General features: G+C 48.3%; 1 protein-coding gene across 2 annotated transcripts; it reads left to right on the top strand.

Moving 5' to 3' along the window:
- The first annotated feature begins 1,610 nt into the window (after nucleotides 1-1,610).
- On the top strand, nucleotides 1,611-17,595 carry SERBP1 (SERPINE1 mRNA binding protein 1). Of its 2 annotated transcripts, XM_042819563.1 has the most exons (10): nucleotides 1,611-2,084; nucleotides 4,851-5,007; nucleotides 6,027-6,164; nucleotides 6,281-6,376; nucleotides 6,944-7,018; nucleotides 9,349-9,526; nucleotides 12,466-12,513; nucleotides 14,877-15,050; nucleotides 15,984-16,022; nucleotides 17,172-17,595. In XM_042819563.1, the coding sequence occupies exons 1-10, from the start codon at nucleotides 1,703-1,705 to the stop codon at nucleotides 17,226-17,228; spliced, it is 1,344 nt and encodes a 447-aa protein (XP_042675497.1). In that variant the 5' UTR covers nucleotides 1,611-1,702; the 3' UTR covers nucleotides 17,229-17,595. The 2 variants fall into 2 exon arrangements, with proteins under 2 accessions (XP_042675497.1, XP_042675498.1); XM_042819564.1 differs by lacking the exon at nucleotides 12,466-12,513 and having other exon boundaries at nucleotides 1,613-2,084; nucleotides 6,305-6,376.
- Nucleotides 17,596-17,989: the final 394 nt, after the last annotated feature.

Raw genomic sequence — 17,989 nt, 5'->3', positions numbered from 1 at the left:
AACGCTCAGTGCAAAGAGCTCAGCACAAAGCACACTGTGTTCTGGCTGCTGCTGCTGCTGCATTCCCTGCATCTAATTGCAGCCCTGAGCACCATGCTCTGAGTGCTATCTCCAGGCAGCACATTGGGAATCCACTGAGAACAGCTGCCAGAAAGCTGAGCAGAAAGTTGCTGAAGCTGCTTTGCAGTGTGCCATGACAAGGTGGAGCTTCTCTCACTGCTCCAAAGCCATGGCTGTACTTAATTCAGAAGCAAATGTCGCGTTCCATGTGCAAGAAGTCAGTGTGCTCTCAAAGAGCACCTGAGCAGCTGCCTCCCGGTGGGTCTGCTGCGTGCTCTAGCAGCGAGGTGGCACACACATCGGGAGAGAACCAGCACTGTGTGCTTCTTTAGTTAGAAATTAGGAAAAATACACCTGAGGAGTGGAGTGAGGACCTAAACCAACACCTCAAGCCTGCTATGTTTCCTCTTCTTGCTTAGTAAGCTGACAGCTGCTGGCAGCGCTCAGAAATCGCAGAGCTGTGTGTTGCAGGCATGCATAGAGCAGCCATTTCAGCCCCATGGAGCAACAGCAAAAAGCTCCCAACTGCTGGGGGTGATGCACAGCTGAGGAAGGGCTGCAGAGCAGAGCTGCCCTGCACACGTGTGCTCCTATGTGGGAGATCCATCGCTTCGAGGGAGGCTTCCCAGAGACCTCTGCCAAGCACCGCTGCTGTGGAGCACTGCACGCAGCCCCATGCTGTTTGGGTTCCACGAGCCGTGCATGCTCAGGAACTGGAAATAAATGACTTAAAATGATTTTCTGAAGCAATTGTTGAATTGTGGTCTAAGCGCTCAGGCTTAGGGCAAACATCAGAAATATCCTCACAATTACTGCTGTAATTACAGCAGCGTGTGCCAGGAGGGTCTGACGCGTATTTAGTGATATTTCAGCAAGAAATGTCAAATACGCGCCAGTGAAGTACGTTTTAATTCTCAGCACATTTATCATTTCCATTGGCTATCAGCAGGGCTAATGAGTACTGCAAATATTTGTGGCCCACTCGATATCGTCTTCTAAGGGTGTGTACGTGGTAATTATTTGAGTACGAGCCGTAATGGAAGTATTCCAGCTAGGAAGTATTCCGCCTTGGAGCTCGAGGTAACGGTGACTTCCACGGCACATCTCAGCCCCGCACGGCAGCGCTGAGGGGGATCGCGGCGGGATCACGGCTCCGCTTGGGCGCGCTGCTCTGAAGCACCGTGTAGCCGAGCACAAGCTGTCGCGGCCAGCTCGATTGATTCCTTAACTCGGATTTGTGGCTTGGAGCATTTTAAGGGCACGATGTTTCAGAGCGCCTGTGCGTTTACTCGGGTGGAGGTGGGTTTGTTTTCGCGCGCACTGCTCGCCGCGCTCCCGCCCAGCCCGGAGCCGCGCCGCCCGCCCACGCCGCAGCCATGGCGGCCCCCGCCCGCCCGCCCGCGGCCCCACACAATGGCGGCGCGGAGCATGCCGGGAGTTGTAGGTCGCCGCCCGCGCGCGCGGCGTTGGGCGCGGGCCGCCTCCAAGTCCCGGCGCGCCTCGCGCGGGGTGAGGTGCCCGGATGTGCCCGGCGCCGGAAGAGAAGCGGGTCTCTTCGCGGCCGGCCATCTTGTGCGGCAGCGAGCAGGGCGCGGGGGGGCCCGGCAGCATCGGAGCAGGATCCCGCCGACGGGGGCCCATCATGCCCGGACACCTGCAGGAGGGCTTCGGCTGCGTCGTCACCAACCGCTTCGACCAGCTCTTTGATGACGAGTCCGACCCCTTCGAGGTGCTGCGGGCGGCCGAGAGTCGGCGGAAAGAGAGCGGCGGCGGCGGCGGGGCCCAGGGGGGCGGCGGGGCCCGAGGAGGCCCGGCGGGGGCGCAGAGCAACTCCTCGGGCGGTGCCGGCGGCGGAGGGCCGGGCCAGGCGGGATCGGGCGGCGGAGCGGGCAGCGCGGCCAAGCAGCTGCGCAGGGAGTCCCAGAAGGAGCGCAAGAACCCGCTGCCGCCCTTCGCCGCGTCCGCCGGGGGAGAACGCCGGGAGGAGGGCGGCGGGCAGCCCGGAGCGCCGCTGCGGAAGGAGGGTGAGCGCCGGCGGGTTCCTCGGGAACGCACAAAGGCGGCGGCGGGAAGCGACGGGCCCGGCCGGGAGGGAGGGAGGGAGGGAGGGAGGGAAGCGGGCGGCGAAGAAGGGAGGGAGGAAGGGAGGGAAGGAGGGAGCGGCCCCCGGCCCGCGTCGCGCACGTGGCGGGAGCGGGGCCGCGTGGCGCGGGGGGGCGGCCACGGAGAGTCCCGCGGAACCGCACGTGGCCGCGGCCCCAAAATGGAGGAGCGCGTGGGGTGTCCCGGGTGTCCCCGTGGGTGGGTTTGGCGTAGGCGAGGGAAGGGGTCGGGGGTCCTTTGGTACTGCAGGAGCTGGTAAATTCGTGAGCGACTTCTGCACGGGCAGGTGGCGATGGGACGGGGGGGAATGGCTTTCGGCTCAAAGAGGGGAGATTTAGTTCTAGATGTAAGGGGGAAGTTCGTTCTCTGAAGGCAGTGAGGCCCTGGCACCGCTGACCAGAGCTGCTGTCCCAACCCTGGAGGTGCGTGAAGCCACCGATGGGTCCTGGACAGCCGGAGCTGTTGGGGGCACTCAGCCGTGGGGTGAGGGCCCTTCCAGCCCCGCCATGCTGGGATCCTGGGGTTCTGTGATGGAAGCAGCAGGAATTAGGAAAACCTGCACGTGAGCTCCGGACGGTCGGTGGGTGCAGGTGTGTGTCACGCTCTCAGCAGAAGTCACTCATTTTTGTGCAGCTGTGATAACTGAGTCGGTAGGAACAACGCATGCTTGGTTAATAACTTGCATCTTCCGTCATGTCTGTGCGACCCCGGAGCCAACTCACCGGGGCCTTCTGGCTGTTGAAAGTGCATACAGGCTGAACGAATAAGCTGTGACAGAGGGGTCGGTGTGACAGAGAGCTGTGTGACAAGCAGCAGCTTTGTGCACGCAGGTGGCCGTGCAGCACCCCGTGTGGGGGTTTGGGTTACACTGGGCTTTAAGAAAGAAGTTAATATATGATACTAGAAGGTGCTCCTGCCGAATAGCAAGAAAACACCAGGCAGCACCTGGGAGCTATTGCAGAGCTTTTTGCCTGTGGATGTTTTGTGTTTCCCAGTGTGATGCCAGGGATTATTTTCCTGAGGCAGAGTGTGGTACCTTGTCCTGAGTGGTGGTTCCTGGAGCTCGTATCCCCCATGGGTGTGGGTCAGCTGTGGGCTGGCAGTGGGAGCCCATGCAATGAGATGTGGCAGCGTGCTTGGCCAGCACACAGGGCCTGGGTCCGTGGGGGACAGCTTGGGAACAGTCCCCTCCCGGTTCTCGCGTTGACTTTCAAGAACGTGCAGTGCTTTGTTGTGACAAGGAGTCTTTTGTGGCTTATTATAGCAATGAAACAGACACCCCGGCCTGCTGTTGCAGCAGTGCTCTGCAAGGTGCAGTTGTTTGGTGTGTTACTGGTTGTGGGTTCTGCAGTATAATGCCGTGTGTTGTCAGTTTGGCTCCTGGGAGCCCCATGCTGAGCACAAGTTGCTACACTTGACATTGGATCGTGTGTTGCAGCCCTTCAGCGTGCCTCAGCATGGCATGGCCGGGTCTGCTGTGTCGCTGCAACCAAGTGGCTCTCCTGGGGGCGAGTAGGGGTTGAGGCTGCTGTGTTTCTGCAGGGAGCGAGCCTTACTGAGCAAGCAGTGTCTGTCATGCGAGCATGTGCTCTCAGCACAGCATGTCAGGTAAGGAGGCATTGTTAGTCTGGGTGTGTTGGCGTGGATATCATTACAGCTGTAACTTCTGGGCCCCACCCAGGTGCAGCACTGCTTGTTTGGCAGGAACTGCTGTCTTTGGGAATATTAAAAGCTGGCTTTTTCAAGTAGCAGCTTCGTTTTGGAGGCAGCCCTGGGGATGGTGGTTTGCTGAGGGTTTTGTTCCCTGTGTGTTTTGGGAAGATGGTGGCGTCACTGCACATGAAGGAGTTTGCACGGGTCTTCCTAAGAAGTAGTAAAGATGAATGGGAAGAAGTACTTAAGACCCTTCAGATGTCATAGTGGGGAAGACAGTACGGGGAGTGGTTCTTCTGGGCGATTTCAGAAGGTGTAGAAATGGAGGCAGGATCGCCGTCGGTTGCAGCAGCGCAGCTCTCGGGCTGTGCGCAGCTCACTGCTGGCTGAGCCTTTGTCCGCCAGCACGCGGGGCTGTGAGCAGCAGCACGTCGAGTCATCCCGAGGCACTGAGCTGTGCCTGCTGTGCTGCCTGGCTCGTGGGGTGTGGGTGCCATCGGGCTGGGGGTGGGCTTTGTGAACAGCACAACCCCAGGTGCTGAGTCTGATTAAATGCTTCCAGGCAGAGCGTGGTAGGATGAAACAGGGTGGCTGTCGTGGGGGCTTGGTTCTGGGGGAGCTGCTGGCCTTGTTTCGGTGCACATCAAATAGAAAGCACATGTTCTACCTGAAAAATGCCCTTTGGAGAAAGAACACAGAACTTGCTTATCTTGATCCTTCTTTGAAAGCCGATCGTTTGAACATGGATCTGCGGTGTTTGTGCGCTCTGACAGGTCTTGTTTCCCACAGCAGTGTAAGAGCACGTGCTTGGACAAAATGCAGCTTGATTGAAAGGCTGCATAAAAACGTCAATTAGAATCAAATGGTCTGCAGTGACCTTCTTATAAAGGTATTGTTTCTAAGATTGTGTGGTCACAAAGTTAGAAGAAAAGCCTGAATTCCAGCTCACGTTCATCTTTGTTTGACAGTGCTGCCAGCAGTATCTGTCCCGGAGCAGCTCTGCATTCCGTTGGTGTGTTTTGCTCCTGTTGCAGGGATAAGGCGCATTGGCAGGAGGCCTGATCAGCAGCAGCAGCAGCAGGGCGAAGGCAAACCCATTGACAGGAGACCTGAGAGACGACCTCCTCGTGAGCGCCGATTTGATAAACCTGTCGATGAGAAGGGCGAAGGAGGAGAATTCTCTGTTGATAAGTAAGAATGTGCCTTGCGTGATGCGGAATGTGGTGACACCCTGGAGTGGAGCTGTCCTTTCTTCTGCTCCTAAGCTTAAAAGCCAAGCAGAGACTCACCTGTGTCAGCATAGAGTACTTTCCCGTTGTGTGATTTCGTTTACAAACGTGGCTCAAGTTTTTACCAGGAATCACACAATGTGAGCAGTTTGTTAGTTTGACGAAAAGCGTGGTGTAAATCAGGAAGATCCTGGGTGTATTTTTGAGCATCCACAACACAGAGGTCAGAAGAGGAACTGAAGTGTAGCTCTTGCCTGCAGGATGAGATCCGTTTGCTGTTACAGCTGTTGCTTCACTTGTACAGTTAACCTCAAGCCAGTGAGGGTTTGTCCATGGAGGTGTTTGTGCTTCCTTGGCTCCAGTGGCTTCAGATGTGGAAGTAATGAAGCCAGCTCGTGGCTAAAGGGAACCAAGTGTCACATTGGGGAGAGAATTCAAGAGTTTTGGAAACAATCTTCAAATGTTAGCGTTTTAATGGTCAGTGTTGAAATACTTTTAAAAGTAAGGCAGCTGAATGTGAGATTGTAGCATCAGCAAGTGACATAATGCAGCAGAAAGGCTGAATTTGGGAATGGTGGGCAGGAGATGCAAACAAAGCATTTGTTCAGTTCCTGAAATCTGGAGAGAGCAGCATTACGTATGGTTTTGCTCCAGTCCTATAGTTCAGCATTGAAATTAGACTGCAAATAGTTAGAATTAGTTCAGTTGGAAGGGAGAGACCGGCAGAGATCCTGGAATCCAGGTGTGTGGCTGCAGGGCTAGCCAAAAACAGAACTTTAACTGGGGCGTTGTTCTGGTGCTCGTGGAGTGCTGAGAGGAGTGGGTGCTAAGCACCTTGCTCAGAAGCCTGTGCCAGTGTTTGGCCTCCCTTGTGGTCAAGATAATGAGAGGAAAAGCGAGCCACGCTCATGATAAGAAAAACTTGAAAGCTGTGTTGAAAGCTTGGGGGCCTGAATACTGAAGTGTGACCTTTTCTTGTAGACCCATCCTGGACCGACCGATGCGTGGACGTGGTGGACTTGGAAGAGGCCGTGGCCGTGGCCGTGGGATGGGCAGAGGAGATGGGTTTGACTCTCGTGGCAAACGTGAATTTGACAGACATAGTGGCAGCGATAGATCGTAAGTCTTTAGCTTTTCCTAGAGCTTCCTCAGCTATTCTTTACTATTAATATATGGCTCAAAATGTCTTTGAATTTCTGTATCTGGACACTATAATGTTAACTCAGTTTTGTTAGTTCTGTTTCACATTCGCATTTCAGCGGCCTGAAGCACGAGGACAAGCGAGGTGGCAGTGGATCGCACAACTGGGGAACCGTCAAAGACGAACTCACGTTAGTAATCACTGATTGCTCAGATCTACCAGTGTGAAATCCTAGCTCTCACAGAGTAGAGATTTGGTGGCTTTTTCTCCTTTAAATTTTGGGGACTTGTGGTATGCTGTGAAAGAAGCCAATGACTTCAGAACGTAGTGAATTACAGATAGATGAGATGGCTTCCATTTCTAAAACTAGAATTGTGGGGAAGTTTAAAACGGGGAACTGTTTTCTGCTGTTCTTTGAACAATCCTTATTTTACTAAAAATTAAACAGGTTTAACGTTGATCAAACTAAGCAGGCTTTTTTCCCAAATATCACATTGAATGCAGCATTTTTAATATCCAGATGTGTTTTGTCTCAAGCTTTGCTGGGAGACATTCAGAATGGATGTGACTCAGTGTTGGGAAGAAGGAAAGCTCAGTTTTAAAAGGCAGGGGGAGCACCAATTCTTAGTGAAGTAGTTCTTTTTAAAGAACAGTACGCTGTGTAAACGTGCTATAGAACTTAGGCATTCATCTTGCATAGTTTTAAATAGGCATGAACTTAAACAGCAAAACAAACAAAACCCAACTGTAATTACAGCGAATTGGATCAGTCTGCTGTAACTGAGGAAACGCCAGAGGGAGAGGAACATCCGCCTGCTGATTCTGAAAACAAGTGAGTGTGTCCCCTTCTGTCGAGTTCTCTGGTTGCCTCAAAGGTGTCACTGCTTTGCTTTTACTCCCTGACAGTTTTTCTACTTCTGTTTTGCCATATTCACTTTGTATGTCCTTCAGTGGATACCAAATCAGTGACGATGCTGCTGAAGGGCTCTTTAAAGATAACTTCTAGATGTCAGGTTTGAAGCTATTAGTTAGTGTATTGCAAGCTCTTAGGTCGCTTTCACGTTTAGTTATTACTAACATGGTGTAGTGTGTGTAATCTCAGGATTACAACTGTAAGTACCAAATCCAAAAGCAACCACGCTCGTAACTACCCAGAACAACCAGGGGACGGAATGTTCTGCCAATGGGAGGCACTTAGTTTCTCAGAACTGCTGAGGCTGTGTGGCTGGCCTGCAGAAGAAAGGTTGTCTCTCACTCTTTCCACTTTTGTGCATGTGTGCAGTTCTCAAAGAAGTTAGCCCCATTGCTTCTATTTTCTCTGGGACGCTGGTAAGGGGAAATAAAGCAACTAGTCAGTGAGTGGAAGAATTCCCACAGCTGTTACTTGGAGTTGATTTGGAGGGATGCAGGTTTTATGAAAATGCGGTATCTTAATGAGTGCATGTTCTCTGATGGAATCAAAAGAAAATGGCAAACAGTAGAAAGCATCTCTTTAAAATGCTCGTTTGCCAAAGATTTCTAATGTGGAATCCTCTGTGGCTCCATTTTCTCACTAGTAGCTTTGGTTACAGGTGAAACAGTGACTGAGTGGAGAGTAAGGCAGGGATGTGCTTTAACTGCTTGCTAAGTGCCATCACTCCTGCAAGGTTGTAGATGCCTGTGGTTAAGGTTGCCTTGTGAACAGAAAGAGCCTGAGCAGTTTTAAGGAATTAGAGCTGTAGCAGTGGTCAGAAAATGCACATAGCTCCTGTTGGAGGGGAAAAAAGAGTAGTGCAGATCTCTGTGCCCACATCAGGGGTGTTGGAACTGGGTCTTCTTCAGAGTCTGTTTCAACCCATGCCACTGTATGACTATGAGATTTTGTGGTGTGCAGTATTTCCTGGCTCTTTATTAGAAGTGGTGCCTGCTGCTTGACCAGGTCACTGATCTGCACAAGGGTGGGTCAGTATCTGCAGCATTCTGCAGGCTGTCTGTGTGGGTGGTTTTCTTCTGGAAGTCTTCAGAAGATGTATTCTGCTTTGAATATACCACTCTTGTTGCAGTCCATCAGTCATCTTTCCAGGGAAGCATCCTTACATGTCTTTGCTTCCAAGTTGGCTGTTTGGATCTCCAAATGTTTCAGTGGAGCTGTAGGATGCTTTACAGAATAAGGAGAATGCCAGGGGGCAGTGGCTTTGCAGTGAGCAGTAAGCATGGCTCTGCAGCTATCACAAAGTCATTTTCTCCTACGTTGAGTAAAATGAAATACACCGATTTTGACATAAACCTTCTGCATTATTACATCAACTGGTGTCTGCAGGAAAGACCTTTTCTTTTGAGTTGATGCATTCACGATGTTTTTGCTGCACATACGTGGCACTGCTTTTTTATAATGTCAGAGTAGCTCATAAATCAAATAGAGTTGCATAAACACACCAAAGAATGGCTGGAGGATTGACTGCCTGAGTAGCTGGAACATGATCTGTTACTGAACATAGTGGTTGTGTATTTTACTTAAAAATAGCTCTCTGGCAGAAGCTGGGGTGCCAGGACTTTACAATAGGTGATGCATCTACCAAGGAACTGCATTTTTATGCAGTTGTTTTTTCAAGTAGGCCAGAAGTAGAAATTGTTTGGTTACCTGGTATGCTAATAGCTGCTTTTAATCAAGTAGAAGAAGCAGGCTGTGCAAATCAACAACAGAATCTTGAGGATTACGGTAAGGGTGAGTGCCATCTCACTGCCCAGCTGGGCACACAGGGAGGCAGGTCTCTTGGAGGAGGGGAGAACAGCTCCAAACAGGTCTCATGGAAGAGTAGGCTTTTATATTTGCAAGGACAATTGCCATGACTAGTGAGAACAGGCAGCAAGGATCAGTGTTAATTTTAAAACATTGCTGTGGTCGCCATTTATGTTTTAAAAAGTGTCTGGCTGTGATTTTTAGCAGTTTTCATTTAACTAAAGGAGATAAATTTTCGTGTGTGCTTGTTGAGTGTTGGAATTGAGTTTTTAATACGTAAATCTGAAACAAAATAATAGTATTGCAGTGTGTGTGTGTGTGTGTGTGTGTGTATATTATGTTTATTATAATCTGGTGCTGATTAGAGCTGCTTTTGAATTCACTGTGTATAGGGGATGGGTTCTAAGCCATGATCGTAAGTAATATCCATGAATTTACTACAGGGAAAATGAGGTTGAAGAAGTTAAGGAGGAAGGTCCTAAGGAAATGACCCTGGACGAATGGAAAGCTATTCAAAGTAAGGATCGTGCAAAGGTTGAGTTCAACATCCGTAAACCAAATGAGGGTGCTGATGGGCAATGGAAAAAAGGATTTGTTCTTCACAAGTCAAAGAGCGAGGAGGTAAAGTGATTTTTGATATTTGCTAGTGTCCAGATTGTATAGGTTTTTCTAATGATATGCACTTCTTGGAGTGTGAGCTCTGTTCTTTGGCAAGCTGACCTTTCTGTCCAAGTTCATAAAGCCAGAACAACTTCTCTTACAGAAAACTGCAGCTGTACAGTAGTGTCAGTTGCTGTTCTTCCTGCGGTTAGTTTTCTTACGCTGACATGTGCTGTGTTGTAACCTGACCATGGAGAGAGAAGACTGGAATACTGCAGCTGGGCAGGGAGCTTTAAGGATTGTCTCTTGGTGGGAACCTGAACGTATTTTCCATGTTTTTTAAAGTAGGAGTTACTGTATCACTGTGCTGGTTTTGCTAAATTCTGTGTAGAACTGAAAAAAGGTGGGTTATGCCTACACCTGGTCGGAAGTTGCAACCTGGTAACTTGTAATTCTGTAGAGTTACCCATCCAATGCCTCTGATGTTTTTCAGAAAGCAGGTGAATTGAGCTTGTATGTGTCCACACAGTTCCCTAGAATCACTTGAAAATTGTAATTTCTCAAATACTTTGTAATAACACCAACTTCTTTTAAAGGGGTGAGTGTGGCAGAGAGAAACACATTGTCCCACTTTAGGGAGGAGAACAGTGCAGAGAGCTTTGTTACCTAAGGCTGGGCACTAGCACCTGGATTCAGTTTCAGAAACTGACTGGACCATTAAATCTTTGGTTTTAACACTGTTAATCAGAGGCCTTCAGCCCTGTGCAGCAGATGGTTCTGACTCCTTTTGAAGTGCAGTAGTGTGCAATGTGCTGTTTGATCTCTGATGTGTGTTCCTGCTTTTCACACCTTGTCCTTTTATCTCTTGTGAGATGGGAGGTGCTGTACAGCTGGGGAGCACTGCTCATCCCTTACCATGAGAGCTCCATTTCTAATCCACTGAGCTTGGAATGAGTTTAAGACACAATATCTTTATTTTTCTGCTGTGTGAAGTAGATTTGTGCTTTTTATTTTCCTTAAGCTGCTCAGTGTTTGAAATTTTCTACTCTGCTACTTTCCCTAGCTTGCATAGGAAACAGAACTGAAGTTAGACTAAGAATTGCTTAGAGGAGTAATGTTGAAGAGATGTACCAAGCAAGATATGTAGATGTAACACACCTGTAGTCGTTGAGCATGTCTGGACATCTTCCTCCCCACTCCAACCTCCACGGAGCAAGGATACGTGACTGGGTGTCAGTGGCAGATGGAATATTTCTTCCCCAGAGATATCTGAACGTATGGTTGTGTTCCTGAGTAATTAAGAAGCTGGAAAGCTCTTTGTTCTTATTTTCCTTCTGAAAAGTGAAGCAGTAGTTTATTCTACTTTCTAAACTTCTTTCTTACATCAGAATTCTCTCATGGAACTGCTGACGTGAGCGGATTGCTCTTTCTGAGCTGTGTTTAGCTGATTGCTCTTGAAGTAAACAAATCAGATACTTCTGAGGTAACCATTCCCTGCTGTATGAGCACAGAAGGGAGATATGAACAAAACTGCTGTTAACAGACTCTTCTAAACTTGTCCAGCAAATGTCTCGTTTGTTTTTTCATCGTGCGCTGGTCTCTTGAGCAAGTGCTTTTCTTTTCCTAAGTTTTACAGCAGAACTGTTCCTAAAACACAGGTGTTGGGCAAGCTTTCTCTGCAGTTCCTTTGTGAACAGGTAGAGAAGGTAGAATAACTAGGAGTTGTGAGCAGAGCTGCTCACCACCTGCTGTTCTCTCTGTTGTCTTGGACATTCTTCTGAGTCACGAGGCTGGTGGAAGGTTTCTGTGCTGGGTAATGAGAGTGGTGGTGTGTGGAAGTGACTTGGTTATAGGTAAATTCTGGGTTTCAGACCCACATCTTCCTAACCCTTAGGGCTGAATAATGACAATGTGCATGTGCAGATTTTTCTGAGAAGTTAAAGTGTCACAAGGGCCACCTTCTCAGAACTCCTGGGGGTGTCTTAGGAACCTTTGGTAAAGGAGGAGTGTGAGGACCCAGTGCTGCTCATCTGCCCTATCTCCTTCACAAGGCTCTCCTCCTCCTCGTGTTCTTCACAGAAGACTGAAGTGCTTGGCTGTATCTCTTTCCCAGGTCTTTCCCATCTGTCCCATGTGCTGTACAACGAACTCTTCATACTGTCTCGGATTCTTGCTGGTTTAATATGAAATCCATGTGTATTGGCAGCCCTCATCTGATGGGAATCTTTCCAGAAGGCTGGGTTATGCCAAAAGAGATCCTTTTCCTTCCCTGCAACTGACTTTGTGATTGGGTACTTCAAGTCCTGCTGAACACATAATGGGAAGTTGAGTTGTGAAGAAATCTTAAGACTTGTTCCAGTTGTTCAGAGCAGCTCCGGGAGAGTTTCATCCACCAGTGAATGAGTTCCTGCTCATCATATCTGTTGTGCTGTGCCTCTTCCTTGTGCCTTTAAACTTTTCTTGCTCTCTCATCACTTTCTTAGAGAGGAGATCACAATGGAAGACTGAGAAGCAAGTATTGGAACACAGTCAATCATCTTTACAAAGTGTGTAGGAATCACTCGAATCCAGACTCTGCAGAAACTCTTTTCATTGAGAGTAATTACTTGAAACCACCCTCAAGCTGTGCCATCTATCTGTACAGGTCTGTGTGCTCAGTACAGTGAGATGCAGATCAGTCTGCATGTGGAGTTCCCAGCAGCTCATATTAAACGACTTCTTTCTTCCAATCCTTTCTCTTTGCCTCCTGGGATAAATCCATCCTCTGCTCCTTCTGGATGCTTGCACGACTTCTGCTCCCATCCTTTTGCTGCTTCGTGTGCTCAGTGCCATCTGTATCCAGCAAGTTCATGTGACCTTATTACGTGTTGTTTCTATATGTAGTTGAGTCTCATTTCTTCCTTTTGTTTTCTCCCCTTGTTCCCTTTGTCACTTTGGTGTGGACACGCAACTTTCATCAGACAAAGGCGATGACAGAAATGCAGGGGAGTCTGCTGGAGTCAAATGAGGTACTGATCCTTTCTATCTAACTGGTGATACATGTTTTTGACCTGAGCCCCTTCTGAAATGAAGGGCTTTGACATAAAGGAACAACAAACGCAGAGAATACGGAGCTTTTCTGTCTGTGCCTGTTGTCTCACTGCACAGTGTAGGGCCCTCTATAATTAGTGCCTTTTCTCCTTCTTGATCATCCCATAAACACTTCCATCATGAGTCTCTTATTTTCTGTTGCTGTTTTTCTGCATCTTGCTGTCTGCTTTGGCTCACTTCCCGTTAGTGACTTGTTCTTAAAGCTTTGGACAGCCTTTCCCAAGATCCACAAGTGTAGCAGTGCCTTCAAGCAGCTATCTTAGATCAGAGCGCTCTCAAGAGTTGCCAGTACATACAAATGAAGTGCTTCCAAAGATGATTCGGAGCCGACAATCTGTGTGCTATGTCTTCTACCACAGGAGGAGAATGTGCCAAGTCTTCTATTGGTGTTTTAAATTAGCTAGAGTTATTTTGGGTAAAGAAATCCTCAGGTTATGCACAGAACTTGCTACTTGCTGGCTTTAGTGGTTCAGTTGGGAAAAATGCAGTATTTTGGTAGACTGTAGAGTTTCTTTTTTAAGCAGTAGCAGCGCAGGGAAGCAGATGCACAGAACTGCTTCTGCCTCTTGGAAGAGAGTCTCTTGGCTGCCAGAAAGTTGGAAACATCTCTGTACTCTGCAATGATTGAAACAGTAGGTGAAACACCATCAGTAGGAAAGGAATCTAAACCATAACGGGAGGCGCTGCTTCCTATTGGAATCACTGGTGTACTTCTGCTTTAGTATTGTCGTTCTGCTTGTGCTGTCAGCTAGAGACCTGGAATGACTCTTGTCCAAAAATATCTGCTGAAGCCACCTTCAGGAACACATAGAAGAGATCTGAGGGATGAGAGAGCTTCAGATCAGTAAACCAGAAGTCTCTTAGGGAGCAGCTGCTGCACGGAACACATCCCAGTGAAACACGTTTGGAGTAAACCAGCATGGGGCAATACTTCTCAGTGTGCCTAATTAAGCTGTGGGTGCTGTGGAGGCCACACGTCCAGCTGGGCCTGGAAGGGGTCATTAGGGTGGGGGGAGCACTCTTGGTGGCTCTGTGCATTCTGGTGCTTGTGATTGACTCGAGGCATCCCCAGAAGCAACTTTCTGCCCTTTGACTTCAGCCCTCTTTGTATCCATTGGCTGCTCTGTGAAGGATGCACAACAGATAATTAGGAGGTGTTGCACTTAATTGCACAGTATGGTGCCTTTGAAAGTCAGAAAGTCAGTATATTGTGCAACTACACCACAAGAAAAGTAACTTACGGTCAGAATGCCTAAGCTTGCATGTGGCTCCTACACGTAGGGAAGAAAGCAAACAGTTGCTCAGCCAGAATTGGGGTGTTAGAGAGTCATGGATGGTCATGTTTCCAAAGTACCATGGTTGGGCTTTTTAAGAGACAGCACTGGTCTGATCCACTGTGGTCAATTCTACATTCTGCACATCATCGTAGGTGCCTAAAATGGGTTGCTTAAGTAGAAAATTAATTATGCTGAGTAGGGGAAACAAAAACATCTGTTGCTTGTTATGTTTGGTGTATAATGACTTGAAATACTTGGTCTGTTCTGCACAGTAGGATGCAGGGCGTTAAGTCTTGAGATTTCTCACTGAATGCACCAGCAAGCTGTGAGAGATTGTTTTGTCATGGCAGTGCTGGTAGAAGTCGTTCCTCAGTGGAATTTGTGAGGTGGGTTCTCTTTTAGCCTGAATTGTGTTAGTTACCTTAGTTACATTCTGACTGAACTGTGCTTGTGCCTCTTCCACTGTTTGCTATGGCTGAATACCAAGGTGGGATTCTTTTGGTTTCCAGTGCTTGAAGTGCTTAACACGAAATGAAGCAAACGAGGACATGCAAAGCACTCATGGAGCAAAATAAAGATGACTTCTTGAGTGCATTTTGCACAAGACTTGAATGAATGAATGAATGAATAGAACTTTAAGGTTCCTCAGGTATGAAACGAGAGGAAGTGAAACGCTGGAAAGCGAAGTTCTGTATTGGAATGGTTGGGGCCCAGGTAAGCTTAGACTTGTTCATGGGACACAACGCCAGAGCTTCTCAGAATTGTCTGGGGGATACACAATAAGTTCCAGTGCCTGAACGAAGTTAAGATGCCAGCAGTCAGTGTTTGCTCTCTGCGTGGTGTCTGCAGAAGTGGTGCAGTTGATTCACTGCGGTTCCTGCTGTATCTCACGCTCAGGTGTGCGTTTGGAGGTGAGCTCAGGAGCTGCGTTACTGAGAGTGCAACTGCAGATGAGAACGCTTCCGTGCTCATCTGATTACTTAGGAAAAAATGGTTTGTTTCAGGCCCACGCTGAGGACTCGGTAATGGATCATCACTTCCGTAAGCCTGCCAACGACATCACATCCCAGCTGGAGATCAACTTTGGAGACCTCGGCCGCCCCGGACGCGGTGGTCGAGGGGGCCGGGGTGGCCGAGGACGTGGAGGCAGGGCCAGCCGTGGGGGCAGGACTGACAAGGTGAGCGGGTCTGACAAGGTGAGCAGCCGGAGCTGTCGGCTGTGAGGCAGCCGGGCTTGTGGCACTCCAACTTTCCCTTCCGTACACTCATGTTCTGGGGGGAGTTGTTCATTTAAAGCCAAGTGGAAGGTCTGTTCTTGCAGGTTTGCTTTAAAACTAGGGTATTGTTAGGACAAAGGGATTGAGTGTTCAGCAGTGTTCTAACTAGGCACTAAACCAGAGGTGAGGAGTGGGTTACTATTGGAACATAAAACCAAAGCAACAAAAAACAGTTCTTTTCAGCTGTACTTAAGCCTGAAAAATGACTCCTTGGACAGATCTGAATGTACTGTCAGTCTCCAAGGACAGAATATCTGCCCTGTTACCTCTGGGAGGGAATGAAAACGAGTTTGTGGCTGCGTGGTGCCTCTTCAGTTTGAGGGATTTGGGGGGATTCATATGGAAATAAAACATGATTTTTTCTTAGTGTGCAGGAATTATTTTTCCACCGGTAGCACTGAAGCCCTAAGGAAATAATTGGCAAAAGCACTGCCTGGGGCAGAGGTGTGAAGCTGACACACAGTTGTGTAGCCGTAGCAAAGTTTGACTTAATACAGGTCACTTTTTTGCCTTAAACATACCCAGATTGCTAGCAGAGGAGTTTGGGCTGTGGTGTGACTTCTTGTCGTGTAAACTGGTCTGGCTCGTTCTTCCCTTTGTGGGATGCCGACTTTCTCTTTTCACTGCATCTTTTTAAATGCTTAGGTTTATTAGCTGGAAAATTATTTCCTGGCAGCAATGTAAGAAAAATGATAAGGAATTGATATAAAAATTATGGTGGATTTTGCTCTGAGTCGCTTCACTAATAGGACGTCTAGAAGAATGCTGCCAAGAGGTGGGGAAGTACCTTGAAATCTGCAGCTTGTTTGATGCTGACTTTCTGTTTCCTTCCAGTTGGTTAAGGAGTTTGATGTGATCCACACGCCCAACCAGGTGGGTGATCTTTGCAGCCTCTGCCTTCCCCAGAGTGGGCAGCTCCCCTCCCGTCCTGCCTGCCCTCCTGCTTTGTGCTTCAGTACCTGCAGATGTGTTGGCTGAATGCAGAAGGCCCTGTTATTATTTCTTAACTCTAGTTTGTGGCACGGGCAGTTCTGCAGTGTCTGTCTTACCTGCAGATGTTGCTGCAGCTCTTATTGGAATGGTTTATGTTTCACTTCCTCCTTGATACATGTAGATGCTTGCAGGAACTTCCACAGTTCCTGTCTGGAGATGCTTTCTACTCTTTTTCCCCACCACATTTCTCATGCAGAAAGTGAAGGCTACTCCAAAGTCCCTTCTTTTTGGATTTCATTGCAGTGCTTTTTTAGGCACAGTGGAGAGCTTTTGGGGGGAAAAATACTCTGTGAGGACTGAAGAGGCTTTTTGCTGATGTGTCTGACTTAGGCATAGATTGGCACGATGTCTTGTCTTTATTTTTTATTAACAAACCATTTGTGAACAGGGGAGGTTAAAGGAAGGTTGAGCTGTGCTCTGAACCAGTAACAGCGTTCTGTAGTGCTTCGGTCATTCCCTTGTGGAGAGCTGGTGGCTGTGTGTTGCTGCAACAGCAGCAGCCACGTGGAGTGCACTCTGATTAAGAATGGAAAGAAGCTGTAAGCCACTGCTCTAGGTGTGTGCAGCTCTGGTGTGCTTAATGCCTCTGGTGCCTCCAAAGGTGGTGTTACTGTAAGAAGTCATTGAGGAAGCTGCCTAGACCCCGGGGCAAGGGGGCCCAACCAAAACTTACTGCCCGTCATGGGGGAAGATGAGCAGTTGCTTCTGTAGTAATACTTCTTCCAGTACTGAACTGCTGAAGACTGCTGAGCTTCTTGCCTCTTTGAAACTCAGAGCTCTGTGGGGTAGAACGTACCAAGTAGGGTTCAGCACAGCTTATAGAAAGAAAGAAGGTGGGAGTCCCACTGTGCCCTGCTGCTGAGGTGACACCCAGGTTCCCTGTGCAGGGCTTGGCCTTGCCCTGTGCCCATGGTGCCACGGCACAGCTGTGTCATGTGCCTGATGATGGATGGGGTGGGAATGGGAGGGATGGGAACGGGGGGGCTGGGTGCTGCTGGAGGTGATAACTTTCTGATGTTTCTCTTTCAGTCAAGTGCTTCTGCTCCTGATGTAGATGACCCAGAGGCTTTCCCAGCTCTGTCCTAAACTGGATGTCATAAGCCAACCCTGCCCTCGTCGGGCCTTCCTCTCCGAGGCTTGCATGCTTAAGGATCCTAAACAACTAAGAAATTTAAAAAAAGAAAAAAAAAAAAAAAAAAAAGAGGAGACTGTCATTCATACCATTCACACCTAAAGACTGAATTTTATCTGTTTCGAAAATGAACTTCTCTCGCTACACAGAAGCAACAATATGGTAGTCAGTTTTGTATTTAGAAATGTAATGGTAGCAGGGATGTTTTCATAATTTTTTCAGAGATTATGCATTCTTCATGGATACTTTTTTGTATTGCTGCTTGAAAATATGCGTTTCCAAACTTGAAATATAGGTGTGAACAGTGTGTACCAGTTAAAAGCTTTCACTTCATTTGTGTTTTTTTTTTGTTTTGTTTTGTTTTTTTAATTCAGGATTTTAGAGATTTTCCCCTAACTGCGAGCTGGATTTGAATCCTTGCACACTACTTGTGTTCCCTTAGCTCCTGCTTAGCAGGTTTTTATTGACCCGTGCTCTTCTGGGATATGTGGCATTTTAATTTGGCAGACTGAGCGCTGTCTGAAATACCAACTCCTGGAGTTACTTTGGTTTTAGTGCTTAATTTCAAACTTGGAAAAACAGTCATTTTCCATCTGCTTGGTAGTTCGTTTACACAAAAGCTTTATACAGAATTGTTACCAGATACTTGAAAAATACTCAAAGCACATTGGGTTCTGGTTCCGTAGCCGTGTATCCAGCAGGGATACGTGGATCT

The sequence above is a fragment of the Centrocercus urophasianus genome, unplaced genomic scaffold (assembly GCF_019232065.1).
Source record: "Centrocercus urophasianus isolate 14NV4802_14NV808 unplaced genomic scaffold, USGS_Curo_1.0 seq_18, whole genome shotgun sequence".
NCBI lineage: Eukaryota > Metazoa > Chordata > Aves > Galliformes > Phasianidae > Centrocercus > Centrocercus urophasianus.
The sequence above is the reverse complement of the archived record's forward strand: the minus strand, read 5'-3'. Positions and strand labels throughout refer to the sequence as shown.